Source organism: Cotesia typhae, unplaced genomic scaffold (assembly GCF_013202065.1).
Source record: "Cotesia typhae breed Kobodo isofemale line unplaced genomic scaffold, CoteBio_Ctyphae scaffold_152, whole genome shotgun sequence".
NCBI classification, from domain to species: domain Eukaryota; kingdom Metazoa; phylum Arthropoda; class Insecta; order Hymenoptera; family Braconidae; genus Cotesia; species Cotesia typhae.
Genome location: NW_027423776.1, coordinates 11,264,112 through 11,288,345, shown reverse-complemented (window position 1 = coordinate 11,288,345; position 24,234 = coordinate 11,264,112). Strand labels below are relative to the sequence as shown.

The following is a 24,234-nucleotide window of genomic DNA, read 5'->3' as shown; positions in this document are numbered from 1 at the left end:
TGTAAACTGTAGCTATAGTTGGTGTACAACGCACTGTACATTTATTTATATATTCATACTTTAGTGTGTCTCTGTTTTTTTTTTTTTTTTTTTATCAGCTAAAACGAAGACAAGATTATTTTTTTTAATTATTCAAACGAGAAATAATATAAGGTAGGAAATTTTATGATGGTATATTTTATTTTATGTTTTTTGTATGTCAAGTACTTTTATGTTTTCTTTTTAGAGGCACTAGCAGATACTATAGAATATTATTGAAGAGGTATAAACAAGATTTGCTTGTTGGGATTTTTTATTTGTTTTGGGAATAAAATGTCAAAATATGAGCTGTCGAAGGATGATGAGGATTATTGGAATAGCAGCGAAGGACATTCTTTTAGTTTTGATCAAAATAATGAGGTAAGTTATTTAGATTTTTTAGTTATTAATTTTTAATTAGCAGACTTTGATTTTTTTTTTTAAACAATTTAATTTTATTAAAATGTTTATTAAATAATTCTAATTCGTTAAAAAAAAAATAATAATAATAATAATAATATGTCTGCTAATTTTGACATGAAAAATTACAAATAATTTATGAAGTAATTAAAAAATTTAATTAATATAGTCAGACAACGTATTTGGAATTTCAAAAACTGGTACTGCTCAACTGAGAGCAGGAATTTCAACAATAAATTCTCCAACTGAACCTTCATCGTCTTACCTGACTCCAGAGTCTGCCGATTTGACGTTTAAACCTCTGCTGGCAATTATTCCTGAGCCGGTTTTAACAACAAGTATAAAAAATAATAATACTAATGATAATAAATTTTTATAAAATAATTTAAATAATTATTTTTAGTCTTAAATGCAGACAACAGACACCTATTACCTGACAAATCAAATATTGTCAATCCATCGGTAACTGTCAAAAGAATTCTTCTAGGACAAAGTTACTCCCTAGAAAATTATAAATCACTTAGTAATAAAACTTCATTACTCGACACAGCAATTGCAAATGGCAATGGAAACGCTGTGTTAATTATTACATTATTTATTATCAAAACCCTGAAGCCTGCTTTGAGTCAGAAGATTTTAATGGAAAGACCTGACGCTCTTAATGTCTATGTTCATTATTTGTCGACCAGGTTACAAGTTAATGAAGTTACTGATTTATTGATGTAAGTTAATAATTATTTATTTATTTATTTATTTGATGGATTAATTAGTAACTAATTTTGCAGGATGCAAGGCAGATTGGTCGATGCAGCAGTGAGTATTTTAAAAAATATTATTATGATTTATGATTTAAAATAAAATTTATTTACTCACTTATTAAAATGGAATTTGTAGCTGAAAACTCTGGCAATAACAATAAAAAATACTCGAGATGATGGAAGGATTCTTCAAAAATTAATAAAATGCTACAAGACTCAATTTATCAACTTACCAGAGTACAAAGAAAGTTTATTTGTAAATAATTTTATAAAATTGCTTGAATGGAAAATTGCGTTAAACAGCGGGGGGGTCAAAAATTTGAGAAACAATAGTGTACTAGATTGTTTAAAGTATATATGTGAAAATAATTGGAACAGTTCACAAGACGCCGCTGTTTCACCGGCGAAAATTTTTGCAAATCAACATGATGTTACTCCAAGACAGTATCAGAAAACTGTGCTGAAAACTCGAGTTTCTGTCCAAGCTTGGGATGATGTTAATAATATACTTTTATCTAAGGTTGTAAAATTTTTTTTTTTTTTTTTTTTTTTTAACACTTAAAGTTATTTTTAAATAATTTTTCTATTCCTTCACCTAGTACTTGCAATTATATTTTAGAAAATAAAATAAAATAAATTTTATTTTCTATAGGGATGGCTGGGGAGCGAAAAATTACAATCAAGCTTACCAATAGAAGATATTTTGAAAATATTACATCAAGGTCAGGCACCTACGACGATAATTGAGAAATTTTTAAAGTATGTAGACAATATGAGGAATAGATTACAACTTGCTAAAAATTATGGGTGTAATAGGGCAGTTGTTGAGGTAAATTATTTAATTTTTATTATTATTATTGTAACAATAATAATAATAATGTAAAAACTTGATTATTATTTTTAATACTGACTGTTTTTATATTTTTAATTTAATAGATACTCGGATTATTGGGGGACCGAACTTCATTACTCGAGTACAAAGATACTCTATCACCACAATCAGATGCATACTTTTTAGCCGAAAAAACCTTGTCATCCTTAACAATACGATGGAAATCTTAAAGTAATAAAACAAAAAAAAAAAAAAAAAAAAAAAAAAAAAAAAAAAAGGCTCAATATATTAACAAAAATAAAAACTTTGGTAATTATTTACTAGTTGGATCTAAAAAATTAAAAAAAAAAATTTTGTTTTATTAATCTCTGAGCTTACAAATAAGTATACATATAAATATGTTATTACGCCTATTGCAACCAATATAAAAAGGTAGAAAAGAGGTCCTATATTTTTTCTATAATAAAGATATTAAATAATAGACAGGTCCAGCCTTGTCTATTTTATACTATTCCTTTTTATATAAATATTTATATCTAGATCTTACTATGAAAACAAAAATGTATCTGTTAATTTAGGACGCAGGCTCGTTGGATTGTGACGGAGGGTATGAATACGGAATGCAACCCGGCTGGCCTCCGGGAGAAACACACCAATCAGCTGGAGAATTCGGACCCGGTAATCCGTTAAAGACGTGAGTCATGTGCGGCAGCAAGGGCGGTGGTGGGTACATGACCGGAGGGTACATGGGTGGTAAGGGTGGAGGGTAATTGCCTGAGTTGGTGAACATCATCGGCGCGGAGAAATTGTTCACCTCTGTTGGTATTTCGCCGGCGTGAGGAACATAAGGAACTGGATAGACATTACCTGGAGGAGGAGACCCGTAGACGTTGACGTTGTTCTCCGGTTCATTGGGGTAATATGGTCCGTTAACGAAGTTCATCTGCTGAGGCACTGCGCAGTGGCTTGGAGATTGATTGTGCATTTCAGGGACTGGTGATTGATTTTTTTTCTGATTGTCGTGGACGATCTTCTTGTCGTAACGCTTGAAATGATTTTCTTCCTGAGGAGAGTTGTATGACTTTTGTTGATCATGTTGAAAAATTATTTTTCCACTAGCACGATTTTGGTATCCTGTAAAAAAAAATTTTTGTCATAAAAATTAATTTAATAATAATTCTGAATTTAATAGATGATTAAAAATTTAGCAAAAAAAGTTTTTAAAAATTGATTTATTTTAAATCGATTAAATTACCTTGATTATTTTTTTTCAATCGTCCAGGCTGATTTTTACGAGGAGATTCACCACCAGAATTAAATTCTCTCCCAGTCTCATTGAATCCTTGATTGTATTTAAATTTCCCACCATTGTAAGTAACATCTTGTTCATTTTTTGATTTAGTCATAAATTTGTTGTTAGTGGGAGATTTTTTTTTGTTCGGCATTTTCATTTGGAATGAGGAATTTTCATTAAGACTGTCATTGGAACCAGGAGTAGTGTATCGCTGCTGCTGCTGCTGTTGTTGTTGTTGTTGTTGTTGTTGTTGTTGCTGCTGTTTTGGGCGGTTTGTTGGTGAGTAATTTTTGTGATAATCTGAATTATCATAACGCTGCGGCATATTTTCATTCACTGGAGGTGGAAGTGGAGCGTAACACTGGTCAACTACAGGAACTTGAGGATTTTCTGAGGGAATAATGTTCAACGAGCGCGAGGGAGATGGAGGCGTTGATAATGGTGTGTTTGGCGGGGCTGCTGGATAGGAGATCTCGCTTTGCGGCCACCAGATGTGGTTCATATTGAAATACTGAAAAATATGGTTGGATCAATTTTTTTTTCTAGGGTTTTAGAAACTATTATTAATAATTTTAATTACTTACTTCCAATCCTAAGTTGAAGAAATATCTTAAAGTAGAAATATCTGTAAATAATTTAAATTAATTTATTTAATTTTTGTTTAAAATATTATTTTAGATAAAAGATTAAAAATTAAAAAAATTAAAAAATAAAATTTTTTTTTTTAAATAAAATTACCAGAGAAAGGCAAGTCATTGCCATTAATATCAAGACTTGGCGCAACTCGGAAGTTAACAACTTGATTCGAGTAGTTTATAAAACCCGCTGGAGGAAAGGAATGGGATTCCCCGAAATTTTTTTCATCGCAGTACGGATTTGGAAGGTTATAGCACACCTCATTTGATGACCGCATACAATTCATATCATTGCAAAGAATTAATTCGCCTGGAACTAATTTAAAATTTGTAAAAAAAAAAAAAAAAAAAAAAATTATATCAATTTAACAACTAAATTAGTGAATATAATTATAATTACAGTTTGACGGAGGATTCGCTCCATTAGATTGAATTTCTTTTTTCTCTTGAACCTCGCAAGTGTCAAAACTCTTATTCTCAACAAATTTTTTACTATCTTCAACACCGTTCCTCTTCTCAAAATCTCGCACTTCAGGGACTGAATTAAAATTTTGTTTATTATTATCCGCAAGTGCTTTTGATGGTATCTGAGGTTGCGAATTCTATAAAAAAAAAAAATAATAATAATAATAATAATAAAAGCATCCAGAATTTTTACAGAAAAATCAAATAAAAATTAACCTAACTTACAATTTTTTTATTTAAATCATTTGAATAATTTTTACCAAATTCATTTTTTGGAGATTTGGTCCCATAATTATTTCCGGAATAATTCATTTTATTAGGTGACAATTTTTGATGAGTATGATTACGATTATTGTTATTATCATCATCATTAACGCCAAATCTAGGGCTCACTGCAAGACTTCTTGAGTCTTTAGTTTTACGATAGTCATTGAATTGCTGATTCTTGTACTTATCTGTAAAAAAAAAAAAAAAAAAAATAAAAATAAAAAAATAGAATTAAATAATAAAATTTTGATAATTATAATTTATAATTAAAAATTGAAATTTATATTTTTTTTTAATTTTATTAAAAATTAAAATAGTAATTTTTTTATTAAATTACATTGTACTTTCTTAATGAAATATCTCAATTAAAAATTGACGAAAATTTTCAAACTTACCGGAAGGATCTTCATGTTTATTTCTAGCGACAGGAGAAGTAATAGCTGGCAAATAAGCGTTCCTTGGATGCCAAGGAACAAGAGCTCTATAAGGAACAGTCCGATTTTCCCCAAGATCCTCAATAAAGACAACAGCGGGTCCTTTATTGGGAGCCATCTCCTGAATATGACCAAAAAAGATCAAAGGATCTCCTCTGTTCATCATTCTAAGATTGTTGTTATATTTATTACTGTTATTATGATTATTATTATTATTATTATTATTATTATTATTATTATTATTATTATTATTATTATTATTATTATTATTATTATTATTATTATTATAACCGTATTGACGGTTCATGTCCTCTTGGCTGATTTTAACAAAGCACTTTCCTCCAACTTGCAGGCGATAATTATTCCAACGCAAGAGGCTGTTGGTTCTCATTTGACTCCTCAATTCGTACCAAATGTCGAAATCAGTGTTGCGGTAAATATTCGGGTCCAGAGCTTTGGCAACTCTGTAAGGAATCGGCGGGATAGCCAGCTCAGTGCAAGAGGCCTTGTTTTCATACGCAGTCTCATCATGCAGCATTTTCTCAACAGTCGTTTCAATGTCCGGCATTTTGAATACATTTTGGTAGAGAATTTTGTAAACAATAGACTGACAAAACGCCGCAGTGGCCATTATCTGGTTCTTGTAAACTGTCTCGTAGTGTCTTGGGGGAGTGTGACAGAGGTAGATAGACTTGTTGAAGCCATTGTTTATCACGATCTTCTTCTTTAGTTCAGTGGTATGGCCGCCGAAGAAAATAACAAAGTCTCTTTTGTACAGCAATGACATTGCTTCTATTTCCATCATTCCTCCCCACTTGTTTGGGTTTGATAAGTAGTTTAGATAATTTTCTAATGAACCTACATTCTGAATAATTATTTTATTTATTTAATTATTGAAAAATATTTTTATCAATAAAAATTTTAAATAAAAATTAACTACTAAAATTTTATATTAATAATTAAAATAAAAATTAATAGACATTTATTTACCCAAACGGCCATTATAAAAAATGACTGACAAATAAAAATTACCTTGTTGTCCTCGAACAAATGTCTTTGTTTCTTCATAAATTCAACGCACTCTTTGCGTACTTTAGTATGATAAAACCTAGTATTGTAAATTTGCTCACTGACTGCTTGAAAAAGACAAGCCGGATCTTTGGGTGCCGCTTTGCGAAAATACCCTTCATTTTTTAGCCACTCGTCAACCGGCAGCGGCTCTTGTTTTTTGTTAATGCTTCTTGGCAGTGAATTTTTCATCTTGTTTGGAGGTTAAAAATAATTAATATAAATAATAATGTAATTAATAACAATAATAATAAGTATCACTACAATATATTTATAAGAAAATGGTAATTATAATAATTATCAATAAGCAGTACCGCGAATCCTTTGTTCTCATCACTTGTTCACGCTTCGGCAACCATCTAACCGTCAGCACGTGCTGGACTCGTTCGTTTTATTTTTCATGTGTGTGCACATGGCGTCTATAAATATGTAACGATGGAATGCACTAATACCAAAGTGCGTCACAATACAATATACATTTATATATGAGTAAATATATTTGACGATAAATTTTTCTACCGCGTTTTGTGTAAAAATAATTTAATTTTTACTTACAACTTATTTTATAAATTAATTATACTGAAGTTAGCAGACATTAAAAAATTTTTTGTCATTTTACAGCAATTAAATTATTATAAAATAAAAAAATTTCACTTCTGTTAATTAAAAAAAATTATTTTTGAAAATTAATTTGTTATAAAAATAAAAAAAAAAAAAAAATGACAGCTGTCAATTAATTTCAGTATGATATTATTTTATTATTAAAATAATTATAAATTTCTTACCTCGTATTAAATTATTAAAATAATTATAATCCTTGACAACTACTGTGTTTAACAAGTGAATTTTATTCATGAGCAAGGTGAGTGAAAATGACTGCTTCGTTCGTTGACACTCGGTAGAATGAGAAAAAAAAAATTTTTTTTTACCGCGGGAAATTTAAAAAAAATAAAATGTTTAAAAATTCATGACACTGAAGTTAGTTGACGTCTAAAAATTTTTTAATTAAATTACAACTAAAAAAATATTTATAAAAACTTGCAATTATAGTATTTCACGTTTTTTACATGTGAAATTTTTTCAAAAAATTTTGAAATGTCAACTAACTTCAAATTCATTAAAATTCAGTATAAAGATTTTTATTAAATGAAATTACTTTAGCATAGGACATGTGTATAAATGTTGATAAAAAAGTACAATAGCCTGTTATATAAAATATAATTCTTACAAAAGTATTTTCGACGTTTTTTGATCTATAAAACAGATTCGTATACGTCTGCAATATGTGTAAAAAATACGTGTCACTTTAGCATGAAATAATTAAAATATTATACCAAAAAAAATTACAGATCAATACAATTTAATAAAGTATTTTTAATGATAAAAATAATTATTATTTTTATGACTTTAAGATAATAAATGACAAATCCGACTGCTATCACATGCAAATATGAGTACGATAGAGTTCATGTCCAATTGCACCTCATTGGAATAAATACTGGCCTAATGGTACAGCTCAGTAATATAATAAGCCTATCCCGTTTATAAATGAGTGTGTGTTTATTATTTAATTTTAATTTTACTTTTTTTTTTTTTAGATATATCATTAATTAATTAATAATAATAATAATTTTTTTTTTGATAAGCAAATCGAGACCTAATTGAATTTTCGCTGACACATTTTGTGTTTTAATACTCAAAATTTCACACACTTCATTTTAATTGCAAAGTAACACATGTATTATGTTTCATTATTATTATTATTATTATTATTATTATTATTATTATTATTGTTATTATTATTATTAATAATTATATTATGAAATATTTAATAATTAATTTTAGAGAAGAATTGTGAGATTTCTCGCTTGACGTGACGCAAAATTTAGGCCGCAACTTTTTCAGCATCGATAGCTGAAAAAATAAAAAATTTTTTTATTAATAAATTAAAAGGTAATTAAAATTATTTTAATTAGTTATTTAACTTACTCTCTTTGGTTGGTAGTACATTCTTCTCCGTAGTTTCAGCGTGTTTCAATTTAGTCGGGTCGAAATTTTCAATTCCGGAAATAAATTGTTGCTTTCCTTTTTCCTGCTCGATAGCTGGTTTTTAAAAAATAAAATTAATTAGTTTTGAAACTAGGTAGTGATTTCATTTTAGTAATTAAAGATAAATATGTGGTTATTAAAATTAATTAGTGAGTTTGTTTAATTATTTTTAGATAATTACCAGTTTTATCAGGAAGTGGATTTTTTTCATTAGTTTCAGTGTGCTTCAATTTGGTTGGATCGAATTTTTCAATACCAGCAATGAGAGTTTGCTGAGTTTTTTCGGCAGCAACATCTGAAATTAATTATTTTAATAGATTTATTTTTTTTTTAAATTAGAAAATTTTTTTTAATCCCCAAGCATTAGTCAGCTTATTAAAAATTATTATTTTACTTTAAAATTGACTAAAAAAATTAATAATTTAATTTAAAACTCCATCAGCACCGTTTAAAAATATTTTAAACCCTAAAAAAGCACTTTAACTAAAAGCTTAACCACCATAATATTATTTTTATCCTAAAAATACAATCTACAATAATTATAGCCACCATGAATAACCAGTACCAGCACCGAGGACCCAAACTAATAAATAAAAAAAAAATCATTATCCTATACCTATAGCATTGGGCAAAATAATTTTTTCTTTAGTGTCTGCGTGCTTCAATTTATTTGTTTCAAAAGTCTCAACGCCGTGAATTAAATCTGAGTGCTGTCTTTCTTGTCTCACATCTAATTACATGATAATAAATAAAAAAAAAAAAAAAAAGAAAATAATAAAAGTATAATAAATAATTTTAACAAAAATAAAAAAACAAACCTTCTGCAGAGGGTAAAACATTTTTAATAAAAGTTTCAGCTTTCTTCATGCCGTCCTGCTTGAATCCTTCAAGCTCGCTCTTGAGGTCCATCGACACCTTGGGCAAGTCTTTGAGAGATGGGCTCACTACGTTCGACATCTTCAATTAACGTTAATTACCTGCAATTAAAAAGATTGTAACAAATTTGTGGAAGCAAATGAGAAAATAACGGGTGATATTAGACCGTATTATATTATATAGTCTTTGTAATTGTATGTCATGTCCAGATTTGAGCTCCGTTCTATACTACTGAGATCGCCTCTACTCATTATATCCTGCATGCTCTTTGTGTGAGTAATCTCTCTATACATAGCGTAATATAATAATACATACATACTTGTATCAACATCTACAGATACATATTTATTTTCCTCCTGACACAAGTTTCAGAATAACGGCAGTGTGCCGCGTTGAATTTATTATCAAGACTTATAAGACGTTTTTTAAATTATAATTAACTATTAACTTATTACTTCCATACTTATATACTTATACTAATTTCCTGATAATTTTAAATGGTTAATATTCTACTCAATTATTTATTTCAAATCTTTAGATATATAGAACCTTGCTTGATCATCAAGCCTTATATGTTTCAAAACTGGATGCCTATATATGGACAATTCGAATGAGGTCGAATATAAATATATATATATATATATATATATATATATATATATATATATATATATATATATATATATATATATATATATACTTATATACTTATATATAGAAACTGCTTTAAGTAAATAAGATCATTTTTGAATAATAATTTTTTTTTTTTTTTTATAGTAGAGAAAATCTTTTTTTTTATCGCAGTGATAAAAATTATGATTCATACCACTGGAAGTTATTTACGATTTTTTTCTTGTTGTGTATATAAATCTAAATAGCATGGAAAGTATTTCTTCAAATTTTTTTTAAGTCATAAATTTGATATTAATTGTAAGTGTTACAATTAATATCAAAATTTATGTTGTAAATTTTTGAATTTATTATTTATAATTAACAAAAAAAAATTCTTTGATTTAAATAAAATTTTTCTTCTAATAAAATTATAAAAATAAATGTTAAAATTAATTATAATTTTATTGATTAAGAAAAATGATAAGAAATCTTTAAATTCTAAAAAAAGACCTGACTAATTAATAAGTAAATAAATCATCAAGTTAGCCGATGTTTTTATTTTTTTTTTTTTTTTTTTTTACTAATTAAATAAAAATAAAAAAATTGCACTTCCAGTTTTTGAAATTTTTGTAAAAGTGAAAATTTTTTTTACTGATTTTTTAAATAAAAAAAAATTCTAAAAATGTTTAAACGTCGGCTAGCTCAATTTACATAAAATTTCTACAGCAATAAATCTCGATCAATAAAATAGCACACATTGTAAAGTAATTACACATAAAGATGAATAATAAAATGTGTAACTGCAGTGTAAGTAACAACTAAACCGCTTAATTATTGTTATCGATGCGTGTGACCATGACGGTTAACGAACTTTAGTGTCGAGTGTTGTATTATGTGAAGATCTGGCAGTTTAGTTTCGACTTTAACAGATATATAGATATCTACAGAATATCATCAACCGGTTGTTGTAATTCAACACAACAGTTACACCTATATGCTATGCTACGTACACAAGTACTTTGTTTGTGTGCCGATGATTCAACTTCAATGTATCACGTATGTACCGTATTTACAAGTATTGTGCTGCGTTGTTGATTTTATTTTTATTTCTTCAATGCGCATTTTTTTAAATTTACTCAGTCTGGTAAGTAAAAATAAATTCTGATTATTGCAATAACAATTACAATAAATAAATATTTTTCCAGCCCCAACTCTGATTATTGTGCTCAAATTCGGTGCGTAATAGATGCGTCATCATTCCCATGGATTTACTGTTACATATAATATTAATACAATCCAGAATAAATGTTTGAAAAGAAACAATAGAATTATTGTTTGTTATTAATTTTACAAAGGACTTTAAAAAACAAATATCTTTTTTTCAGAGCATAAAAAAATATGCGGCAATTCGAGCCGGGGAATAAAAGCGTAACGAAAATAAAATTACGTCTCGTTAGTTGAGATAAAAAATATTTTCTAAAGTAATTAAAAAAAAAAAAAAAAATGTCAGGAATTAATTGATTAAATTTTGTTAGAAAAAAAAAAGTATCCTGTGGGCGAGTGGTGCATCGTTTTCAACCACGCCCTTGTCTCCAGATATATTTTTCGACAAAAACCACGCAGGAGTTCATTACACAGTCCACCATCTGCTTGTTATTTTATTTTATAAATTATTTATTAATAAAAATTACTCATCGTTTTATCTTCTTTGTAATTTTATGACTTTGATTAAATTTATCCGAGATTATGTCAAAGCACTTGTTAAAAATTAAATTGCTCTAAAATTTATCAGAAAAAAATATCAACTCACTTTTTTTATAAAATTAGTTAAATATAAATAAAATTATTAAATTAAAAAAAATTACTGACCTGTCAAAATAATTCCCAAAAAGTAAAACAAGTAAAAAAAAACTCGCTTTTGTAACAATAATTCAACAATTTGAGTTAAAAACAAGACACTTGATTGATCTGGCAGTTGACAGGATGCAGGATGGGAAAACACTGAATGTATTTGGCTGGTACACTTACTCGGGACGTTCTCCTGTAGCTGTTGTATCTCAACTCAACTCCGGTGACTAGTCGGTAAAATATAATGTGCACTAGTTGGATCTGGGATCTGGGATCTGATCAGTGAGTTGTGTTAGTGTTGGTGAGTGTCTTCTGTTCACTTGGCTTGGATACCATATAATACAGCGCTCCGGCTTGAATACATACTCTCCCCCTTCTCTAACTGGCATTCGGAATGTACAGCTGCCAATTGGAGTGCGAGCTCGGGCCCCCGCTTTCGCCATTTTCCTTTTGGTTTTTTTTTTTTTTTAATTTAACATCCCTCCTAAAAAAGAGCGATGTGTCACTGGCGACTACCCTAGTCATATCCTGGCTGCTTATCCTTTTGCTTTTACAGTTTCTAAAAATACTAATCATTTGTATTCTAGTTACTCTACTGTCTACCGAACAGCCATTTCATTTTTTTTACTCATGCTTTGGCTGAATAATCATGTGAGTAATTTTTTTTTTTTTTTTTTTTTTCTAATCTATACTGAAATTAGCTGACAACTGTCATTTTTTATTTCCCGCTAAGAAAATTGAAAATTTTCAAAAAAATCTGTTTTTAATTTTTTTTTTAATAATTAAATTACAACAAAAAAATTAGCTGTCAATTTTTTTTAATTCTTTTAACAAATCAATTACAATGCTAAAAGTCTTTCTAAAAATTTTCTTTAATTATTACAAGTGAAAGTTTTTAATTAAATTTTTTTCACTACAATTTAATAGTTATAAAATTCTAAAAAATTTTTTCATTCTTGTAAAGAATTGCTTTTTTATTTAAAAAATTTTGGTATATATTTAAATAATATACCAATTGTTACTATTTTATTTAATATCATAAATAAGAATATTTACACATTACAATTTACACATTTTACATTAAATTAATATTTTTATACAAACTCAGACTATTTTTTTCCGTACTTGATTATCTCATCCAGAAAGTCAACCGTGTAAAACTCTTACATCAAATCCATTCAAACAGACATTTGAAATAACGCTACCACTGGAAAATGATCTAAAAGAAAAATTAAAAATGATAAAAAAAAAAAGGTTCTAGTCTTTCAAAATTTGAATTAATAAACTAAGAAACAAAATTCTGGAATCATACATACCAGATGGAATAAAAGGGTGCGGACAACCCACCACATTAAACAAATTGAACCAGTCTTGCGAAATCGGCCCGTAGACCCCGAGACACGCCAGGTTGGAGGGAGAATAGAATATATAATCTATCATCTCCTTGAATCCGTAAGAGTAGTTAGTATAAGGCATAATCTGGGGACTGCAGGCTGACGATAGATTTAGCGGGTGGGTAATTCCGCCATAACATTCCCTTCCTAATATCTTTGCGATCGCATGGAAATAATCAAATCCCTGAAGCTCCGGATGATTCAGCGGCAACTGTCCTGTTGATAGGAACTGAAATACACCTGTGACCATATTCAATGTTAGTAATTAAAGATAACAATTGCTGTCAATAATAATTGAGACTTACCAGAATTGGTCAAGGAATTGAAATCACCGCAGAGCAGGATTCTGATGTCGGAAAACAGGAGAACTTTGTCAGGCCGACTAAAAGAGGTTCTCACGTTGTCTGCCAAGGAGAGAATCTCACTGATCATTATCATGGTCTGTATAATTTTTACGTCCGCATACTGTGGGTCCCAGTGTAAGTGCGTATTTGCTACTATCAGGAACTGTTCGACGTCATTTGGATAAACGGGAGGCCCATAAGTCCAGGCGTCTGTTGTAGTTTTCAATACAGCCAGTATTCCAATATTATCGCGATTGCAGACGCGATTCATCATGTCCTCAGAACGTGCAGTATTCTGCATCACCAGGTCCCGGTAAGAGATCCCCTTCACAGAAACCAATGAAAATCTAAAATTGACAAACGCTATTTTAGACAACGATTCAATAATTATACTTATATATAAATCAAGTTGATTTTTTTAATGTAAATACTCAACACTTACTTTTGCGCTTTCCAAAAAATAGCACATCCGTCCACAAGCTTTTTTTTGGGTTCTGACATCGTTAATACTCGCGATTTCGGAGTGAACTGCCCATGGTATCCTTTAGTTTGAAGATGGGGAAGGAAGAAATTTTCAAATTGTTCCATCTCGACTTCCTGAAGGTTTATTACGTCGGACATGAATCTATATATTTCTAATAATACGTTATTTCCTCGGACTTGCCAATCCAGGAACTCTGGTTGGCAATATCCGTACATACTCGGGTTAGCATAGGAGCTACTTAAAACGTTGTATGTCATTGCCGAGAAGACAACCGAAGGTCGTAATTGCTGCATTGCTGTCGTTTGGAAGAATGGCCGGAGTGGAGGTGGAGAAGATGTAACTGCAAATTATAAATTCAAAAAAAAAAAAAAAAATAAAATATTTCAAAGTAGAAAAAAAAAAATTATAATACATCTTGAAAAGAAAAATTTCTTTCAAAAAAAAAAAAAAAATGAACAATTTTGTAATCAAAAATTGATTTGTTGAAAATTTTCAACAATTTTATTTCTCATTTAACCTTCTTGAGTTGTATGAAAGTTCTCGAATTTTTTACCTCCAAATCAAATACCTAGACTTTTTTTTAACAAGGAAATTACTGTGAGAAAATTTTTGATTTTTTCAGACAAGAAATAAAAATTATCAAAAAATTAATTTATTATCACAAAATTGCTTTTTTTTTTTTTTTTTTTTTTTTCAAATAAATTTTTCCTCAGCGATGACCACGTGGAAAATTTTGAAGATTGGTAAAAATTATTTCTTTTTTATCAACGAATTTAAGAATCACTTCACTGAAATTTTTTGGAGTTAAGAATAAAAAATTTTTTTATATGCTTTGAATTAAATAAAACATATAATTCACCATTTTTCATTAATTGCTCGTTGAACTTGATTCGTTTAATATCTTCTTCAGTCTGAGTTGTCTGAGGTACATATGAGGCAGTAGTAGTTGATGGACATACATGACCACAGTGACAATTTTTTGTTATCATTTTGAGCAAACTGTAAATCTTAGCTTGAAAATTTTGAGCTTTAAGCACAAACGATCACTTAAAAAACAAAACTTTGAATAAAATTAAGTAGAGCATAAATCTTTCTTTCCCTCACCGCAAAGAAACTGAAAGATAACTTTTAGAAAACTATATTCAAAATTACGGTGAGTCGTATACTCTTTTTCACCTTAGGTCAGATCTTAAATACTGTGCTAATACATTCCAGGTAGTCGTCTGATTCATTTCAAAATAGTGATTTTATCAATAGTATATATTATGTACAGTATATTTATAGGATCAGTAAACAGTAAATCAGTAAGAAAAGACCACAAAAGATAACAAATGACCAACCTATTTTCCTTAAACTTGGAAAATACTCGTATAACGATTAGAATGGGTAATTACTGTGTAAGTTCTTAAAGCGATTAAGATTTTGTAATCCTGAGAAAAATTTTTAGTAAATTAACAGCTGACCGCTAACTTCAATATTCAATATATTTAATGAATTCAATCATGACACTGAAGATGACAGACATTAAAAATTATTTTACAATTTTTAGGAATTAAATTATTTTTTTGATTATTATTATCACTTGATAATTTTTTAATTTTATGTAACAAACAAATTTGTTTAAAAAAATTGCATTTAAAATTTTTTTTCTTATTTATTTATTTAATAAAAAAATTCTTAAAATTATAAAATATTTCCTAAATTAATTTTAATATTTAATGCCACAACAAAAATAATCACTGTCTTCATTTAAAATAACGTACAACAAATTTAAATTTTATAGATGTCGCCTGATGTACTTTTTTAAAATTGCCGCCCACAACACATGGCGCTGATGGCTTGTCGTGGGAAACTTTTACGTCGAGATTCATAAGGACTCCGTGTTGTTACTCTTGTAAGCCCCGTCTAAAAGCCGTAGTTGTGTTACTGACGCGTGGCCATCTTGAACTTAGACTCGCCGTTTTTCCAACCATCGAGTCATCTTGTTCACTAATGTCCGATTAATATTTATAAAATTATTATCCTTGCCGTAATAATTTTGTAAAAATTAAAGTGAGTGTTTTATCAAAACATAAATTCAAGTTTGAGACGTTGAAGTCAAATACTTCGCTAAACAAAACACATTCAGGTATTTATTGCGTTTTGATATAAATTTATAGCATATATTTTTTTACTAAAAGAAATTAATTATTTACCAAAAAATATTTATAATAAATTAATTTTTTTTTAAACATTTTGCAGTAGCGTCTTGAAGTTTCTACATTAATTTTTATTTTTAACATATTTATTTTAATTTTAATGAAAAAATATCTATTTTATGGTAAATAATTAAAGATTAAAGTCATTCAGTCCAAGGTGATGCATTATCAATCATTATTCCGTTGCGATAAATAATAATAATAATAATAACATTCAGTAGTAATGGCGCATAAACTTGAAGATTTATACTTCCAATGAAATAACTGGACTAAATTTTATTAGTTATAATTATTTAAAAATAAAAAATTGCTCACGCGGTTAGAAATATTTAATAAATTAATCTTATAATAAATTATGATACTTTTAATCATCAGGTGTTTAATAACTTTCAATATTTTTTTTATTTAAATAAATTATTATGAAGAAATAAAAATTTAAAAAAATTTTTTTAAATTAAAAAAAAAAAAAGCTTTCTTTGTATTAATTTATTTCATAAATAAAGCCGAAAAAAAGTCACTGGTGATTAGAGCATCATAAATAATCTCCATCAGTTGCCTACAGGCAAAAAAAAAAATTTTTTTTTAAATTAATTTAAAAAAAAAAAAATGTAGTGTTTGCAAAATAATTATAATAAACTGTAAGCTTCTGTTGGAGAGGTTAGGAAACTCCAAAGTTGGTAATAATTGGTAATAAATGATTAATTACTATCATCATAATGATGGTAGTAATTGAAGTAAAGTAAAAAGGCAGGTTGTTGGGCCTGTTATGTAAGGTATCTTAATTTTTTACTTTAAGAATGAACACGCGAGTATTTGTTGGAGGATTAACATACCGGGTGCGAGAGCGCGACCTCGAGAAGTTCTTTAGGAAATACGGAAGAATCAAGGAGGTCGCAATGAAGAATGGATATGCTTTCGTGGTAAGTTTAACTCGTTCAATCGTTTTTTTTTTTTTTTACAGCATGGTAGGGACAAGGGTCTATGTCGGTGGTCTACCATACGGCACCAGGGAGAGAGACCTTGAGAGGTTTTTCAGAGGATACGGTCGTTTTCGTGATGTTCTTATCAAGAACGGCTACGGGTTCGTTGTAAGTATTAATCCAAAGTCAGCTAAATGATCGTTGGTTTCATTTTAAGAAACAATTGTTTGACTGGTTTTGATGTGCTCTGTATGGGTAAGGCCACGACAAATAGTCTGATATTTGTTTATCTATGACTTAATATTTTTATATCAATATTATATATCAGCTGTTTAATTATTTATGTCATCAAATTTTTCTGCCTCGTGATACTGAAGCTAGCTTATTTGTATTTTTTTAATTAATTAATAATTTACCTGGAAAAAGATTTTTTAAATGTCTGCTAGCTTCAGGATCATTTGTTGTTAAATATTTATAATTTTATTTTGTGTTTTAGGAATTCGAAGACTACAGAGATGCCGATGACGCAGTCTACGAGCTCAATGGTAAAGAACTACTGGGCGAAAGGTATGAATCCATACATTTTTATTTTAATTAATAATTTATATTCATATTTAAATTTATGGTACTTAAATTAAAAGACACTTGATTAATATAATTTTTTCTTTTTAATTTAATTAATAAAATACAATAAATAAATTTTAAAAAAGTGAAAAAAAATTTTTTTGTAAATTTTTTCAAATATTTTTTTTTTTTTAATAAATAAATTTTTTAACTAAAAAAAAAAAAAAAATAAAAATAAATAAATTAATAATCAAGTGTCTAATGGTTTTAGTTTCATTAGAGTGGATATATATTAATTGATTAGATATATAAATGTATAATTATCAACATATGTATATAACGTAGGCATGATTTTTTTTTATAAATTAACGTGCTTGACGATATACAATTTTAAATTGACATCCATAAACTTTACCGCCATTTTGAACGCCTACCATAAACTCCCCGAGTGTATTCTCGTGTTTATTATTTTAATTAATAATTTTTTTTTTTAATTAATAATTTTTCCATGTTTAATTTAAAATAATAATATCCGGATTTTCTTTTAATCAATTAATTACTTATCAATAACATAAAATAAATAAATGAAATAAAAAACGTGAATTTTGGGTAATATCGTAATGAATAAAATTAAATACCTGAGCGTATGAAGAGTGGAATATTGGGAAGAAGGTACATTTGAGTTAAAATAGTCGAGGACTTAGGCGGGGTTTTGTTGGGTGTGTTTCAGAGTGGCGGTCGAGATAGCACGGGGTGTTTCAGGGAGACGAGGCGACCGTGGCTACGGACGCTCACGCTCCTGGAGAGACAAGTAAGCATACCAATGTGTCTTGTTACAGAATTACTGTAGAGAGAGCCCGGGGAACACCTAGGGGTAGTGACCAGTGGCGCTATGGTGACTCCCGTGGTGGTTACGGGGACTCGAGACGATCTGCGTAAGACAAGCTTATTTTTTTTTTTTTTTTTTTTTTTTTTTTTTTTTTTAATATTTTTTTTTCCTTATTCTTTATATTGGTAAAAAAAATATCAAAAATATTACAAATTACTGTTTAAAAAAATAATAATATTGTGTTGATTAATAAGTTGGAAGATGAGCAAACCTTTGGCATTTATTTACGGGTCTCAATCATTGATTATTTTACTTAGAATTTATTTATTTATTTATTTTTTTTTTTAAATTAAAATCACAAGTAAAATTTTGTTAAAAAAATAAAAAAAATAATCTTGAAAAATAAAATTAATAGTTAGGCAAAATATTATTTCAAAATTGACTAATAGTTTATTGGAATTATGTTTGTTGCAGTCGAGATGATATGCGGCACGACAGGTATGATCACTAGTATCATTAATAATAATAAAATAAATTAATTAATTTGATTTGAATAGATTGAATGAATAGATGATTGATGATTGTGTGTCTGAGCAATGAATGCTGATCTGTAGTTATTTGCCGGAGGTTTAGTCATCTATCCGTTATTTCTGTTCACATAATATCCCTTTTTGCAGAGATAGTGTGAACAGAAACACAAGGACTGCATCTAGCTACAAGCAATCATTGCCCAGGTACATAAAAATCATTATCAACATTATCTTATTAACTAAATCTCACTACACTCTTCTTATTTCTTCTTTAAATTCATTTTTAAATTAAAAATCTCTTATTAAATTTCACTTTATTTTTTTGTACACACATTATCTTATTAACTTCATCTCACTACACTATTTTTATTTCTTCTCTATAAATTCATATTTAAATTAAAAATCTCTAATTAATTTTTTAATCTTTAAATTTCACTTCATTTCTTTATTTATTAATATTAAATTCATAAATAATTAACAAATATTATTTTTTTTGTATAGATATGGACCACCAACCAGGACCGAGTACCGCCTGACAGTGGAGAATCTATCAAGCCGCGTCAGCTGGCAGGTAAGTTTCCAAAAAAATATTTAAATTACTATATTTATTTTCATAATTCCGGTACGTGGTTAAAAGTTGTTACCAAACAACATGCACGATAATAATTAAATTATTTATTTTACCGTGGTAAAATCTGTAATAATTTTCGTTTTAAAAAATTTATAAATTTATTTATCCTCAGTTTATTTATAAGAATAATCCCTTTAGATAGATCACAAATTGATGTACGTTGATCAAGTAAGATCCTGGAAGTTAGAAAGCTAAAATACATTTTTTTCTAGACAAATAAGAGTGTAAATATTGATAAAAAAACAAAATTATTTCCACAAGAATAAATTAAAATAGAGAAAAATTATCTGAGAGACCAGGAATAATTTACTGAGAATCAGGACTCAGATTTATTCATGATGAAAAATGGAACCAAATAATCCGAAAGAAAACTCAATTAATGATTTAATGAGTAATGTGGAAATTATACTGATAGAAGGATAAATGATGATGATGATGATGATGATGGTGACATTGATGACAGACCATTGATAAAATCCAAAGATGAGAGGGACATCCAAAAGCCATGGAGCCATGGACAATGTGGGAAATACCAGGACGTAGGATAATCTGGATAAGCTGAACAATTGAAAATTAATCGACTGAGAATTAATGTATTTGGATACACCAAGTCTTACTTGATCAATTACCAGACAGTCGTTGAGCTTTTGATTTATTTTATTGAAACAAAAATTCGTGCAATTATTATTTAGCGTTGAACTAAATTAAATAATTAAAGAATTAAAGAAAAAAAAATCGGCAAATCTATGTTTGTTTTGTAATTATTGCTATTAACTTGTTTTAAATTTTATTTACGTTCGGCCAGCAGTTGGGAAAATACGTATTTAATTGATGTTCTTTCCGAAGAGCCCCTCTTGGCCGTGGAGGTGACCGGGCGGTGGTAGGGCCACATAGACTGACTGTTCGATTAAGAGATGACAAGGCTCACGTGACGATCGGGCCGAGGTTGACAAGTGGCGCCAGAGTTGCGATACCCAGGGTGTCAAGGGGTCGCATGGCTGGATGATCATGATGATGATGAAATCTATTTAAGCTATAAGCTTCATACCTCCAAATAAAATATTAAGCCAAGGCATACCGGCACCAGGTATACCACCCTCGCCTCAGCTTCGCCACCTCTCCCAGGGATAGTGATGATGATTATTATCGCTCCGTAGTTGACATCCCAAACCAGACCTGCCTGACCAGTGGAGCTGGTTTTCATTCACGAGTTCTTACCACACACCCAGGACATTCAAATGCATCAACAATATTTATTATTATATTGTCTCTCATTCATTTCTATCCATTTCTTCTTTACTTACATTATTAATTAATCTTCATTTTTTACTCCATCTTTTTTATCCTTCATTACTCACTATCAGTGTTGGGCGGTACAAAATTTATTAAATTCAAAAATAATTTTTATATTTTTTTAAAAATAATTTCAAGATTTTATTTTATTTTTAATGCAATTTTTTTTTTTTTTTTATTTTATTTTTTTTAGTGCAATTTAACTAAAGTCAATATTTAGTAAAACAAAATTTTAATTTTTTTATAATTGTTATTTAATTAAAAATTAAATTTTTTTTAATTATTATAAAAATTTATTATTTAATAATAAAAAATTATAACTTTTGTCCAACACTACCAGCCATAACTCATTCTAAAATTTCTAATTAACGTAATATCGTATTTAAAAGAAGAAATATGATAATTTAAAAAAAAAAAAATAATAATAATTAACCATTAAACCGAACATTGAATCTTCATTATTATTGTTATTGGTTTTGGTTCTGTAATTATTATCATTATCAATACCAACAACTACGGCTGCTAAGTGTGGTACCATCGTCTAAAAATTGAAAGCAAACAGCGAGGCATCCTCCCCATGAGAAGGCAAACACGGTGGTGCAATGTCGAAGCATCCGCGTGAGGTGCCACTGATCCGTTCGACCCCCACCGATCAAACGTCGTGTGTCTGGCCTTTCTCTCTGTGTCTAAACAAGGTGGTGCCTGGGCCTAAGGTAAATGCGTCACCTTAACCGAGTGTTCTTTTAGATATAGGTTTATACAAACTACTTTTAATCATCATATATATATATATATATATATATATATATATATATATATATATATATATATATATATATATATCAATTTTTAAAAATCAATATCTACTTTTAAATTTGTAAAATTAATTATTTTATACTTTTAATAATAATAACAATTCTGTACACATATTAAATAATTATTTAACAGGTATATTTTTTTTTTATTGTTTAGCATTGGTGATTTATTATGGTGATTATGCTAAATATTTTATATTGGCAAGACACACATCATCAAACATTAATCCAATATCAGCGTAATATTTTTGTAGAAAACTAATATTTTATACATAATGTATATTGTGCTCGAAATTAGACTAAATTTTGTTTTTTTTTTTTTTAATCTAATTTAATTATTGAGAGAAAAAAAATTATTTAAAAAAATTAATTTATTAAAAATTTTATATTTTAGCAGAAGAAATCTAAATTTTTATTTAGACTAATTTTTTTGTTAAAAAACATTTTTATTTCTTTAGCTAAAAAATAAAATCATTAAAAAATTATTTTCATTTTTTTTTTTTTTATAATTTTTTTTTTTCTCAATGTCTTGTCAAAAATAATTTATAAATATTTTTATTAATTATAATTCGTGATTTTAATCAACTTTTCTTGACAATGCAAGGCAATAATATAAAATTTTCCGACAGTAAGAAGAAAAAATAAAACAACACTTGAAACAATTGATAATTGAAATTTACCTATGGAAGAAGATGAAATGAATAAAAGAAGAAATAAATAACAAGCTTACGTCTGGAAAAAGCCGTACCTGGTACCCACGTACATATCAGTATCAATATCAGGAATCAGATAAGGAAAGGAATGGACCGTTTTATCGATAAAAGGCCAAGAGGCTCTACTGGTTAAAGGAATTATTATAAACGGATAAATGATGATTATTTAAAAGAAGAAATGGAGGATCTATTCACCAATCCAATGCAACCTTTACTAATGACAATTTTTATTCACAAATTTTATTTATTCTCTGGGTTATTAATTCTGTAGATTGCATGTAGAATTAAAAAAACAAAATAATATTTAATAATTTAATTGGATTGCATTTAAAGAAAAGTTGAATTGCGTTTTATAACTAAATTCGAGCATATTGCACGACATAGTACTTATAAGATAAGGATTGTTAAGTCTATATTCTATTGAAGAGCCAAGAGATAATTTAAGTGCACAACAAACTTCGGAACAAGTAGATTAGTACCACAAATTTTAAAAACCAATATCAAGTATATTAATTTAATTTTATTATTATATTGTTTGAATTTTTTTTAATAATTTATTGTTTGTTTACATGATGCTTAGGATTTGAAAGATTACATGAGACAAGCTGGAGAAGTTACTTATGCTGATGCTCACAAACAACGTCGCAATGAAGGGTAAATATTTTTTTATTTAATTATTACTTATTTGCATAAAATTAATAAATTAATTTTTAATTACAGAGTTGTTGAATTTGCGACCTACTCAGACTTGAAGAACGCCATCGACAAGCTGGATGACACCGAGCTGAACGGAAGAAGAATTCATCTGATCGAAGATAAGAGGAGAGGACGTCGTTCCCGCTCGTCAAGCTCTAGATCCCGCTCACGATCACGCTCACGTTCCCGTCGTCGTTCACGCTCTCGCTCACGGTAATTTTAAATCCTATTATTTGGCTTTATAAATTTCAAATTCTCTCATCAATATTGATAAATAAAAATTTTTTTTTTTTTTTTTTTTTTTTTAAATTATTCAGAAGCCGCCGCAGCTCTCGCAGCCGCAGTCGCCGTAGCAGCCGCTCCAAATCTCGGGCACACTCGAAATCTAAATCCAAATCAAAGTCCAAGTCTGCTGAGCGCAGCCGCTCACGTTCAAAGTCAAAGTAAGTGTTTTTATATATATATATATATATATATATATATATATATATATATATATATATATATATATATATATATATATATATATATATATATATATATATAATTTTAAATCAATAGAAACTAATTTATGTGTTTGTTTAAATTTTTCCAGGTCTAGAGACCGTTCAAAGTCTAAGTCTAAATCTAGATCTCGCTCCAGATCTAAGAATGAAAGATCTAAATCACGATCTCAATCGAAATCAAAAGCTAAATCACCTTCAAAGTAAATAAATTAATTTTTTTTATTGTAATTAATTTTTTTTTACTATAATTAATTCTTATTTTATTTTTTTTTTAGGGAACGTTCAAGCCGCGAACGTTCAAGAGGTGACAGATCACGATCACGATCGGTAAGCAAACACAGCAAAAGCCACAGTCGTTCACGATCACCAATGAATGGTGTAAAGTCGCCTCAAAGTAATGAAGACAAAGAAGATTGAACGCTACCTTTTTTATATTCTGATAAAAAAAACCTAAAATAAAACCATTAAAATAATAATACAATACAGAGTAACGCAGGTTAATTAAGTAAACCTAAATTAACATAGACTAAGCCTATTTCAAAATATTTTTCTTTAATTATTAAATCTTTTTATTGATATTGAATTTTTTTGAAGATAGTCAATTTGACATCTCAATAACTTAATGTGAGTGTATTGTAATCTATTAATTTAATTCATTACTTATCAAACGTTCAAGTTGGCTAATTAAAAGGCTATTACTTTTAATTACTCTGTTTCTGATGAAATTAATATTTCTATTTT

General features: G+C 28.3%; 5 protein-coding genes across 16 annotated transcripts; 2 read left to right on the top strand and 3 right to left on the bottom strand.

The window, feature by feature from the left end:
- The first annotated feature begins 27 nt into the window (after positions 1 to 27).
- On the top strand, positions 28 to 2,509 carry LOC141536475 (vacuolar protein sorting-associated protein 16B). The gene is made up of 8 exons (XM_074257006.1): positions 28 to 153; positions 227 to 399; positions 608 to 776; positions 842 to 1,160; positions 1,224 to 1,251; positions 1,333 to 1,716; positions 1,849 to 2,025; positions 2,133 to 2,509. Exons 2-8 carry the CDS (start codon positions 313 to 315, stop codon positions 2,256 to 2,258), a joined length of 1,290 nt encoding a protein of 429 aa, XP_074113107.1. The 5' UTR covers positions 28 to 153; positions 227 to 312; the 3' UTR covers positions 2,259 to 2,509.
- On the bottom strand, positions 2,367 to 7,076 carry LOC141536474 (uncharacterized). 2 transcript variants are annotated; one of them, XM_074257004.1, is made up of 9 exons: positions 6,977 to 7,076; positions 6,156 to 6,383; positions 5,085 to 5,988; positions 4,648 to 4,877; positions 4,358 to 4,559; positions 4,061 to 4,273; positions 3,907 to 3,947; positions 3,284 to 3,833; positions 2,367 to 3,162 (listed from the first exon to the last, which is right to left on the bottom strand). In XM_074257004.1, the coding sequence occupies exons 2-9, from the start codon at positions 6,381 to 6,383 to the stop codon at positions 2,603 to 2,605; spliced, it is 2,928 nt and encodes a 975-aa protein (XP_074113105.1). In that variant the 5' UTR covers positions 6,977 to 7,076; the 3' UTR covers positions 2,367 to 2,602. The 2 variants fall into 2 exon arrangements, with proteins under 2 accessions (XP_074113105.1, XP_074113104.1); XM_074257003.1 differs by lacking the exon at positions 6,977 to 7,076 and adding an exon at positions 6,506 to 6,629.
- A 674-nt stretch (positions 7,077 to 7,750) lies between these two features.
- Cib (thymosin beta cib) lies at positions 7,751 to 11,909 on the bottom strand. Of its 3 annotated transcripts, none has more exons than XM_074256804.1 (6): positions 11,757 to 11,909; positions 9,059 to 9,217; positions 8,857 to 8,970; positions 8,422 to 8,535; positions 8,181 to 8,294; positions 7,751 to 8,105 (listed from the first exon to the last, which is right to left on the bottom strand). In XM_074256804.1, the coding sequence occupies exons 2-6, from the start codon at positions 9,195 to 9,197 to the stop codon at positions 8,077 to 8,079; spliced, it is 510 nt and encodes a 169-aa protein (XP_074112905.1). In that variant the 5' UTR covers positions 9,198 to 9,217; positions 11,757 to 11,909; the 3' UTR covers positions 7,751 to 8,076. The 3 variants fall into 3 exon arrangements, with proteins under 3 accessions (XP_074112905.1, XP_074112904.1, XP_074112906.1); XM_074256803.1 differs by having other exon boundaries at positions 11,598 to 11,903; XM_074256805.1 differs by lacking the exon at positions 8,857 to 8,970 and having other exon boundaries at positions 11,598 to 11,903.
- A 468-nt stretch (positions 11,910 to 12,377) lies between these two features.
- Positions 12,378 to 15,009, bottom strand: LOC141535689 (CCR4-NOT transcription complex subunit 6-like). Its single transcript, XM_074255766.1, has 5 exons — positions 14,658 to 15,009; positions 13,757 to 14,138; positions 13,276 to 13,661; positions 12,893 to 13,210; positions 12,378 to 12,795 (listed from the first exon to the last, which is right to left on the bottom strand). The coding sequence occupies exons 1-5, from the start codon at positions 14,785 to 14,787 to the stop codon at positions 12,755 to 12,757; spliced, it is 1,257 nt and encodes a 418-aa protein (XP_074111867.1). The 5' UTR covers positions 14,788 to 15,009; the 3' UTR covers positions 12,378 to 12,754.
- A 703-nt stretch (positions 15,010 to 15,712) lies between these two features.
- On the top strand, positions 15,713 to 23,974 carry B52 (serine and arginine rich splicing factor B52). Of its 9 annotated transcripts, none has more exons than XM_074256794.1 (12): positions 15,713 to 15,926; positions 16,958 to 17,084; positions 17,413 to 17,483; positions 18,320 to 18,415; positions 18,784 to 18,807; positions 18,987 to 19,043; positions 19,341 to 19,410; positions 22,872 to 22,945; positions 23,012 to 23,200; positions 23,305 to 23,430; positions 23,583 to 23,693; positions 23,769 to 23,974. In XM_074256794.1, exons 2-12 carry the CDS (start codon positions 16,959 to 16,961, stop codon positions 23,908 to 23,910), a joined length of 1,086 nt encoding a protein of 361 aa, XP_074112895.1. In that variant the 5' UTR covers positions 15,713 to 15,926; position 16,958; the 3' UTR covers positions 23,911 to 23,974. The 9 variants fall into 9 exon arrangements, with proteins under 9 accessions (XP_074112895.1, XP_074112897.1, XP_074112896.1 ...); XM_074256796.1 differs by lacking the exon at positions 18,320 to 18,415 and adding an exon at positions 18,211 to 18,291; XM_074256795.1 differs by lacking the exon at positions 16,958 to 17,084 and adding an exon at positions 16,793 to 16,916.
- Positions 23,975 to 24,234: the final 260 nt, after the last annotated feature.